Consider the following 9,887-nt stretch of genomic DNA (forward strand, 5'->3'; position numbering starts at 1 on the left):
TGTATTGATATTAGTACAGAAATAAAGATTCCAAGCCTTCCATAATGGGAAATTCTCAATTTATTTTATCAAATTACCCTAGTATACAGTTTTTCAGAAATCAGTTTTGAGACGATACATAAGAAAACCTTCAGAGAATTAGCAAGTTAGTGTACAATCAATCATTTTCTCAGTCTGGTCATAGACACAGAGGTAACAAGGAGTCTAACCATCTCATACTAGTTAATAATGAGCACCCCTTCTTATCACAGATACCCAAATTCCTAGAGGCAAGGCACATTTTGGTACCATGGCCTATTTCAGTAAATCCAGACAAAACTGGATGAATGCTCCCCATTTCTAGGGGCTGCAAAAGCCCATGTAAAAAGAGAGTTGAAAGCAGATCCACGCAGCAAACAGAAACTTGTGTAAAAGTAACTTATTCATCCACATCCAAAAGGGCACTGCTCCTTTACTGATCATGTTCCCAGAGTGCTTCAAGTTCTGTTTCAAATGGATGTGACAAAGGAAAAATAAATAAGGAGAGGATGTGGTAAGGAAGGATGGATGTGCCCGGACCCCTTACACCAAGATATACTCAAATATAGCGAATGATATTATAGTAATATTTTTAAAAAGAAATCCACCTTGTGTAGGTGAGAAATAGCTAAATTGCACACAGAGCAGAGATCCCTGAGCTAGAGTGAAGAACTAGTTAGAAAATCCATACAACACACCACAAAGCAATGTAGACCTATCCATCTAGGTCTAGCAGAAGTACTGCTACTTTTTCAGCTAATAAATATTGCTTACTAGCTCCCATTCAAGACCATGTGAATCATGGACCATGTTTGCTAGTGTATAAACCTGAAGTTCTGGTTCTAAAGCTTGCATGTGGGCAGCCAGGCAAGATCTGCTTTTGTTCTTGTGGATATAGCCAACAACAAAGCATTCACATTTAGTGCAGTAACCTCAAATAGTACTGAAATCAGGCCATCAGGCTCCACAGCTGAGTTAATTTCCACAGAAAATATGAATGTGACTTTTCTGGACAGATTTTCCATCTGCTGACCCACAAATTTGTGATCATAGGTTGAAACCTGCCAAATTAAGAAGCATTTGCTTTTGATAACATTCACTGAAGCAGGTGTTTCCCATCAGAGTAATTCTAGTTCCCATATTTCCTTTCTAAGGAAGTAGAAAAAAAATTGTCTCTTTTAGCTGGCAATTAGCATTAAAATAGTCCACACAGTAAAATATGTGTGTGAAAACAGCAGAAATCCTTCCAAGTGTTTTGAAGAGCTAGTCAATAAATATGGAATGTGAGTCCACACCTTTACAGAGGTAATCAGTTATTCACTGTCTCATTTCTGCCATGCTATTTTCCCCATCCCATTTTCCTATACCCCGTTCCCTCTATCCTATAAAGTGAACTAACTTAAAATCTTGTAGCAACATGTAAAGAAAACAGAACCACTCTGGACTGGGAATGGAAAAAGACAGCATTTTTTAGGACAGAGCATGGAGACATCTCCTAGGCTATAGCATAAGAAACTTAACTCTAGACATTAATGGAGTTGATGAAGTCCAAATTCTGGATATAAAACAGTTAAAAATCCCCAAATCAAAACAGATGCACTTCTGTTAACTGACAGAGCTTCAACAAAATTGGGAGAAAATCATGTGTCTTCCAGTCCCTAATGCTGATTAAGACTTTCCTAGCAAATCACAATTTGTTTATCTTGACGAACTTAAAATGAGTTGAACTTCAATATGTACCACTATGAAATCTTGTGGAACAGAAAACTCATGCTGATATAAATCAAATCAGATTAAGAATTGATTTAGTTAAGAATCAGTACTTGGCTGCTGTGCACATACTTTTAATTTCATTTCAAGTGCCTGATTATTGATTTAACTTAAGCTTATTACAGACTTTACCACTTTAGCTAGAGCTGAAAACTTAGATTTCAACGCTTATATCATTAACCACCTAAGGCAGGTGCCAGTATCAGCACTGGCACCCCACAGCATCTTATTCAACATCACAACACATCCCTATATTCAGTGTTGGGCAGTATCAGCACAATGATTCAAAAAAACCAAGAGAAGAAACATTGAAATGAGGTGCTCGCCTCCTAGGAAATCATTTATACACTTCTTTCAGACAGTTCTGACCTTCATTTAACAACACACACAAGCTTAAGTAGAGGATGCCAAGATGACCCTATACATTTAAGAACAGCAGCTGTGTTTGTAAAGTTTTATATAATAAAATTCAGATGCTTATCAAAGTCATTTTACAGTTGCCAGCAACAAAAGCAAAAGGCACCACAGCATTACTAAAATGAGTGACAGCTCAAGACCAAGTACTTCTCCAGGACTGCAGAACAGCTAGGACAGATTCTTAGCTCTAGTGTTCTGGGAGCACATTCTGTGCCTGTTGAAGGAAACACAAGCTACAGAGAACTCAAGGAAACGTGGTCATAGGTCTTATATGTCACAGGGATTTTGCCACGGCAGTTGTGGGAAACCATCAGCTTAAGGGTACGTATTTTTGTACTTGCTGGGCTCCAATCTCTGCAACATAGACTGCTCCACTCTTCATGTCTACATCCACAAGGTGTGGTTTGGTTTCATCTGCCAGCTGGACTGTGTTGACCATAACACAGTCCCCAATAGAGCCAACTGGTGGTGCTGCCAAGACTGCTAACCGGTTGATATTCAGCTGAGCTACGATCAAGTGTTTGTAATTGCCAGTAAATCTGTGAAAGACAGAAATGTATTTTTGAACTATGAATTCCATATGACATTTTAACACAACCATGCACTTTTAAGCAAAAAAAATCTCCTTAATAGTAAAGTTTTTGAAGGCTACAACAGACTAAATGCAGTGAAACATTGAGAATTAACTTGTAAGCCTTGCTCTACATGTTGCTGCTCCTTGAGACAGATTATGCTACAGAAAGCTCATTCAAGACAATCTCTCTTCCTGTAAAAACTGCACCAGTAAGGTCAACAACACATAACAATCTTAAAATGAAGTTCCCAATCCTGCACTCAAATCCATGGGTCTTGTTATAAAGCCAGGATTTCCCTGTCAAGATAAAACTGTGCAGATCTTTGCATGTGATTAGAGCCCAGCACCCTATCAGTTAAATTGGTTAACTCCTTGTCATCAGGCATTAAATATCAACATTTTAATTCATCAGTAAGAGTACACATTTATTTATGTAATTACATGCTTCTAGAAGAACTGTTCAACAATACCGGACAGAATAGGGTCCATCTTCTGAAAAACAGCTGCTCCAAGACCCGAGCCATTCCCCTGTGACTTTATCAAAAACTTGGATTCTTTTGTTGTCTCTATCTGCAACCCATACCTGTTAAGAACAAAAATCATGGCTGTTTACAAACAGAACAAATCAAATGCATTAGTTTCTTACACAAGCAAAGTATCCTGTAGTAAAAAAGAAGTACATCTTGGAAGAATGTACCTCCCCATTCAAAACTATCTAAGTAGATACGACTTCCAGATATAAAACAAAACTGCCACTTAGTTAACATACACAAATTATTTTATACTATTTTAACAGAGAAATCAGTGCCCTCTCTTCATTTTTGTGGCTATGATATGGATATATTTAGTAGGATTTTTTCCCTTCTCAGTGAGGACATATTCCCACCTATTTAATTCTAACAATTTGTTTTTCAAAGGTAGTCTTATTTCATGATCCAGGCCTATGACAACTGCATCTGCAACCTCTTGTACTACAATCACTGAAGTTTTAGCAGTTGACAACCTGTCAATCTGGTAAGTAAATTTCATTAGTTTTCTGGGATATCACCCAAAAGGGAGCCATGAACAAGTTGACCCAAGATCTTTCATCACTATTTTTAAATGAAACACTACTACAGAATTCTCTTAGATTTCTTAGGAATTAACAGTTATTTTTTACCTAGGCTGACGATCAACACTATGTTGGCAATAAAGTCGTAGACCATCGCAACTGCTGTCTTTCAATGTATATACTTATGGTTACCCTTCAAAACAAAGCAACCATGTTCCTCCCCTTCTCCCTCCCACCCTGCCAGTTTTGGTAGGGAAGTGATTTTTATATACACTTCTTACTCTGGTTCAGACAGCATCAGCAGAATTAGCTCAAACCAGTGATTTAAGATGTTTTAGTCGAGCAATCTTATTTTCCCTGAAACAGATTAAGGAGCAATCACATAAGTCCTCTACAAGGGCAGCAGAGCAAAAGCCAGACTACAGTTAACACCTGGCAGAAGTACACGCTTGAATGTCTGGAGCTGCATGTAGAAAAGGATGTCCGCAACCTAGCTAGAGCCTTACTATCATCTTAAGCTTGTTCAGAATTTCCAAATATGAAATTAAAGTCCCCTGAAGAAATGTAAGTGCTTGGGTAGATATTTATTACAGAACATAATCCTCCTATACTCTCACAATGGCAACCTGTTAGAAACTGCAGGAGAAACACTCTGTTGTTGCATGGACTTTGACAATGTAACTGGTCAGAACCCTTTTGTTAACCTTGGAGCCAGCTACTTCAGTAGGATCTGCAGTATGAAACTTCAGCTCATGACCATTATCACAATGAAAACTGTAACCCCCATAAAATGACCCAGATCACAACAGTTCAATTAAAAAAGAAATACAATTTGTTTGGTTCAAATACATGTAAACAAGTCTGTTGGAAGATGAAAAGAAAAATTCTCCCTCTATTCTTTACCCGTCCAAAAGGATCCACTGTTACGCTGTGAGGAATCTTGAACTGACCAATGCCGGTCCCATTTGTTCCAGTCAGCCATATCTCTTTGTAATCTAAACAGTGAGCACCATGAAAAATAAAAGTAAGTAAAAAAAAAAAAAATCACAGTAAGAAAACAACAAATAAACCAGCTTTAAGTCATTCCCTTGCAAAGTTACTTTGAGTAATTTTTAAAAGGTGAAATTTCTAAACTCAAACTCTTCAAACACAGTACTCCTGGTACATAAACCCAAGAAATACTGGAACTACTGCAGTGACTGTTGGATTGTTATTAGTGGTTTCAGGATTATGGTTACAGAAATGTAGCCACTGGTACACAAGAGCCATAGTCCAAGGCTCTGTTAAGCACTGTATTATAAAATAAAAAAATTAAAAAATAGAAATAGTTGGCTGATGATATTAATTTGTTTACTAAATTGATTTTTTGTTTGTTACCTGGCAGTTTTGAGTTTTAAAAATTTAACATTTTGCAAACTAGATATTAGGAAACCAACTGTTTTATGATAGTACAAAGGAGAAATGGTAGCTCCTCCACTTTTTCCCAACTGTAGGCATGCACAGACTCCTCACTCATTGCCCTAACCAACACTGATCATTTAACTGGGGAATATGAGCAAGCTAATTGAAATCACGGAATAATTTAAGTATAAAAGATCTCCAGAGAGCGTAATGTCCAACCTGCTTCTCAAAGCAGGACTAGCCTTGATAACAAATCCAACTCTGAGGTTAGATCAGGTTACTTGTAACACATTAAGTTTTGAGCATCTCCAAGAGTGGAGACTGCACACCATCTCTGGGCAAACTATTCACTGTCTGATCACCCTCACTCTGAATCGTTTCCTCCAAAAATCGAACTGGAATTCACCCCTCTTGCATCTTTTACTCAGTGTTCCTCATTCTTCACTGTGCAACTCCAAGAAATGTGTGGCTCTGTCTTCTCTATACCCTCCCATTACTGACTTGAAGACAGCAATAAGAATCCCCTTTAACCTTCTCTTTCAAAGACTAAACAAACTCATTCTCTCAACCTCTTTTGATAAACAGAACTGTTTCATAAACAATTAGATTTCTCCTGAAGTGACAAGCAATAAAACAGGATCTCATTCAACAAAGTCTTCAAACTAATGTTAAATGACAGCTCTACCTAGTCCTCACTTAAAAATATTCTCAAGCTGTGTTATCTAGAATTCAATTTTCAATGGTCAGCTGCTGCAGAAGTTCATTTTTCCATACCGTTGGATAGTTTGAGCAATCTGTTATTCATTCCTCCGTCCCCATCCACAACATAGATATCTCCACTCTCCTCTACAAAGATCTCTGCTGGTTGATCAAATTGTAGGGGAATCAAACTTGAACCAGCATTACCTGGCGTGCCCAAGATCTGCATAAGTTTACCCGAAGGGCTATACTGTTTCACGGTGTGCCCATATTTCCCTGAATTAAGAAAAAAAAGTGCAAAAGCATCTTAACAAAACAAAACGTAAGTAATACAACTGATTACCAACATTAAAAAAGAAAATCTCCTGATACTCACAAGTGATATTAGTAAATCAAACAGACAAAATTCTATAGTGAGAATATGACTGTGTGTTAGTAAATCCATGGGCTACAATAATATTCATCCATTGTGTCAGCGTCACCATACCTAGGACAGACAGTAAGTCTAGCCAAAAGATATTTTTTTTTTTTCCCCTGGTACTTCTCCTGGGGGCGGGGGAAGTGCTTACTAAGTTCAGAAGCTATAAGCAGACATACAACACAACTTGTGAACCTTCAAAGTATTTTGTGCAGCACATGAAAAGTTTGTTAACAGCAAGAGAAAGCACAAATTGTGTCAGAATTGTTTGAGAGACTTAAATGAGTTGTGTAGAGTAATATCTGCAGTATTAGCATTGTCTTCCCCACCTAATACTTCTATCACCACCATGCATACCTGTTCCAACATCTGTGATCCATACTGAACTATCTGTTGCAGTGTTCAATACAAAGATACCATGAGGCATTTCAACTGTATTATTCCAGGAGTAAAGAAAATAGCCTTCCTCTGAAAATACAAGTACCTTTGGCACATTGTCTCCTCTCTGAAAAGGCAAAAAAAGGTCTATTAAGAAAGCATATTGTCCTCATTTTGACTTGGATAGTTAATTTTCTCCTTAGACACTGGTACACTGTGTTTCAGATTTAGCGTGAGAATAATGTTGATAACACATGGACGTTTTAGTTGTTGCTAAGTAGTGCTTATCCCAAGTTAAGGATTTTTCAGTTTCCCATGTTCTGCCAGCAAGCAGGTGTAGAAGAAGCTGGGAGGGAGCATGGCCAGGACAGCTGACCTGAACTAGCCAAAGGGATATTCCATACCACAGAACATCATGTTCAGTATATAAACTGGGGGAAGCTGGCCAGGAGGGGTGGATCGCTGCTCAGGCATTGGTCAGCTGGTGGTGTGCAATTGCATTGTGCATTACTTATCTTTTCTTGGGCTTTTTTTTATTTTATTTTATTATACTCCTTTCATTACTTTTATATTTTGATAGTATTAAATTTTATTTTACTTTAGTTATTCAACCATTCTTATCTCAACCCACAAGTTCTACTTTTTTTCTGATTCTCCTCCTCATCCCACTGGGAGGGGGGCAGTGAGAGAGCGGCTGCGTGGTGCATAGTTGCTGGCTGGGGTTAAACCATGACACATATTAAGCAAGTAATCCTATTTCTGAAAATTCCTCTTTGAAAGGTTTTTGCAACAATTCATGAATCCTAATAATCTCCTGAGATTGGCTGGTAGATCTCATTTTTTCCAGCTAGAAAAGAGAGAGAAGGGTTTAATTTTAGCATGTGAAACCTTCCACTTATTCTAGTATTTCAACTTAAATCACATAGAGTCCAATTTTCAGAGCAGCCAAGCTCCTGCAGCTATCTTGGTCTTCACTTCGAATTGTGTTTTTATGTTCTTGATGAAAAATATGCCAAGCGTAACAGAGGCATGAAAAACTGTAACCGTACTTACTAGCTGCATGGCACTCAAGTGCTCATACTGTGCTTTATAATTAAATCCCACCTCTTTCCGTGGAGGGAATGTCTTACCTGTGACCTAGAGATACCAATGCATGGAACTGGGTAAAGCAAATAATTGAACTCCAGTTACTGTAACTGGCTGAAAGAATTGTGTGGTTTTGATTTCATAGGACAAAGGCTGAAAGAGTGGAAGATTCAGTTGCCCCAGAATCACATTTTACCTTACAGTTAACTGAGAAGAAGCTACTGTAACTCAGTTAAGTTGGATTATGCATTTATACCACAGAAGTTTAATGCTTTTAAAAGCACAAACAAGTGTGGTGCCACAACTGCTTTAAAAAATGGATATAGCAGAGATATCTATACTTATATTTTCACTAATTGTGATACAGTAATTATTCATACACACACACACACATATCCCAATCTAAACCAGACACTTTAAAGGCAAAAATACACTAGAACAACAAGGAGAGAAATATACTATTCTCACTCACTTGTCCCACATAGACCAAACCATGGAGAGAGTCAACAGCAACACAAAATGTTTGGCCAGTGAAGTATTCTGGAATTTTAGGCCAGCCTATGTCCAGCTTGTACATCTGCTGCTGTCCCTTCCAAGGAGAGAAATAATCAAATGCTATTAAAACCTGAAAATACAAAATAAATATCCATTAGTTAAATTCCACGATGGTGGGATCAGAAGGACCAGCAGGAGAAAGCAACTGTGTACCAAAGCATCATAAATTGATTTATTCAATTTAAATTAAGAAGAAAAATAAACAGAAATAGACTTGTAGCTAGGGTTTTGGACTGCAAACGGGAAAATTTCAACAAACTGGAAATTAACTGATGAAGGCCTTTGGCTAGAGGGCAAAAAACACACCCTGAATTTTTTTACATTTAAGTTGCTATTACAATCTGTAAATCACCCTCCAAAATGAAGAAAACAGGACGGAAGGTTCCAAATGCAACAGAAACAATAACCACTTCAAGATATGAAAATAAGAAAAGTCAGAATAAAGGGAAAATACAAGTCAAGAAAGAAAACTGCATCTTGGAAATGGGGAAGCATAAGATACCAGGAACTGCAAAACTCAGGTCAATGTATACATTTTAAGGGATAATGGAAAGAAAAAAAAAATCTTCCACCTTTTTGTTCTATTTTTCCAGCAGAAGAACAAAAGCTAATCACAGCTGCGCTGCTGCAAGCAGAGCACTGAAACAGAAAGATCAGGCTAGAACTAAGTAGTCACAAGTGGTGACCCTGAAGCATGAGGGCCGTCTAACGTTTCTGTTAATTGCCTTGCCAGAAGCAGGGGTAAATTGATGGCACAGAACTACGAACAACTTAAGGACTAGACTACCATGAAGGAAACCCGAGAGCAATTAAGTAGGGAGAAAAATCCCACAATAAGATGTGCAAAGTTATTCACCCAGAGATTATTAAGTAGCAGAGCGTATTGCTTGCAACCCCCTGAAAAAGAATCACCCAGCACACGCACTTATTTCAGAAGGGCTGTAACACCGTAGGATCAAGCCCCCGCCGAGAACGACCAAGGCCAGGAGAGGCGCGGAAGGCACCACAACGAAACGGGCCCCGGGACCCCGACCGCACCCCCACGCCCCGGCCGGTCCCCCCGCAGACCGGCGACGGGCGGGCGCTACGGCCGCACCACGACCCCGTCCCCGGCGCCCCCAAGCGCGCTCCTCCCGGCGCTCCGCTGGCCCCGGCCCCCGCTCTCCGCCTTCGGGGGAGAAGCCGTAACGGGAGGACTTGCGCAAAGCGCCCGCACTTCAGCCCCTCCTCCCTCCCTCGGCCCGCGAAAGACAGGCGCGCCCCGGCCGCCGCCCACCTGCGGGCCCCAGAGCAGGGCCAGGAGGGCCAGCAGGGCGCCGGCCATGGCCAGCCAGGGCCCGGCGGCCGCTTCCGCCTCACGGAGGCCGGGACGGGGAGGGGCCGCCGCGGGCAGGCCTCGTTGCCACGGCAGCCACGTGACCGCCCGCACCAACCCTCCCCAGCGGGGGGCCTCCCCCCCGCCGCTTCTCCCAGCGCCGGGCTGCCCGAGGCCGTGCCGGCTCCGAGTCGAGCGGCGGCAG

General features: G+C 40.2%; 1 protein-coding gene across 1 annotated transcript; it reads right to left on the reverse strand.

The window, feature by feature from the left end:
* Positions 1 to 42: 42 nt before the first annotated feature.
* NHLRC3 (NHL repeat containing 3) lies at positions 43 to 9,775 on the reverse strand. Its single transcript, XM_075050494.1, has 7 exons — positions 9,644 to 9,775; positions 8,285 to 8,437; positions 6,706 to 6,853; positions 6,006 to 6,206; positions 4,734 to 4,825; positions 3,250 to 3,362; positions 43 to 2,744 (listed from the first exon to the last, which is right to left on the reverse strand). The coding sequence occupies exons 1-7, from the start codon at positions 9,689 to 9,691 to the stop codon at positions 2,516 to 2,518; spliced, it is 984 nt and encodes a 327-aa protein (XP_074906595.1). The 5' UTR covers positions 9,692 to 9,775; the 3' UTR covers positions 43 to 2,515.
* Positions 9,776 to 9,887: the final 112 nt, after the last annotated feature.

This window comes from Buteo buteo, chromosome 18, assembly GCF_964188355.1.
Source record: "Buteo buteo chromosome 18, bButBut1.hap1.1, whole genome shotgun sequence".
Classification (NCBI taxonomy): Eukaryota; Metazoa; Chordata; class Aves; order Accipitriformes; family Accipitridae; genus Buteo; species Buteo buteo.

Excerpts from the sequence above, each read along its gene's own strand:
- NHLRC3 (XM_075050494.1), bottom strand. The coding sequence starts at position 9,691 with ATGGCCGGCGCCCTGCTGGCCCTCCTGGCCCTGCTCTGGGGCCCGCAG. Across the intron at positions 8,438-9,643 it reads CCCTGCTCTGGGGCCCGCAG|GTTTTAATAGCATTTGATTA; the intron begins GTGGGCGGCGGC and ends TTGTATTTTCAG. Across the intron at positions 2,745-3,249 it reads GATGGACCCTATTCTGTCCG|ATTTACTGGCAATTACAAAC; the intron begins GTATTGTTGAAC and ends TGTCTTTCACAG.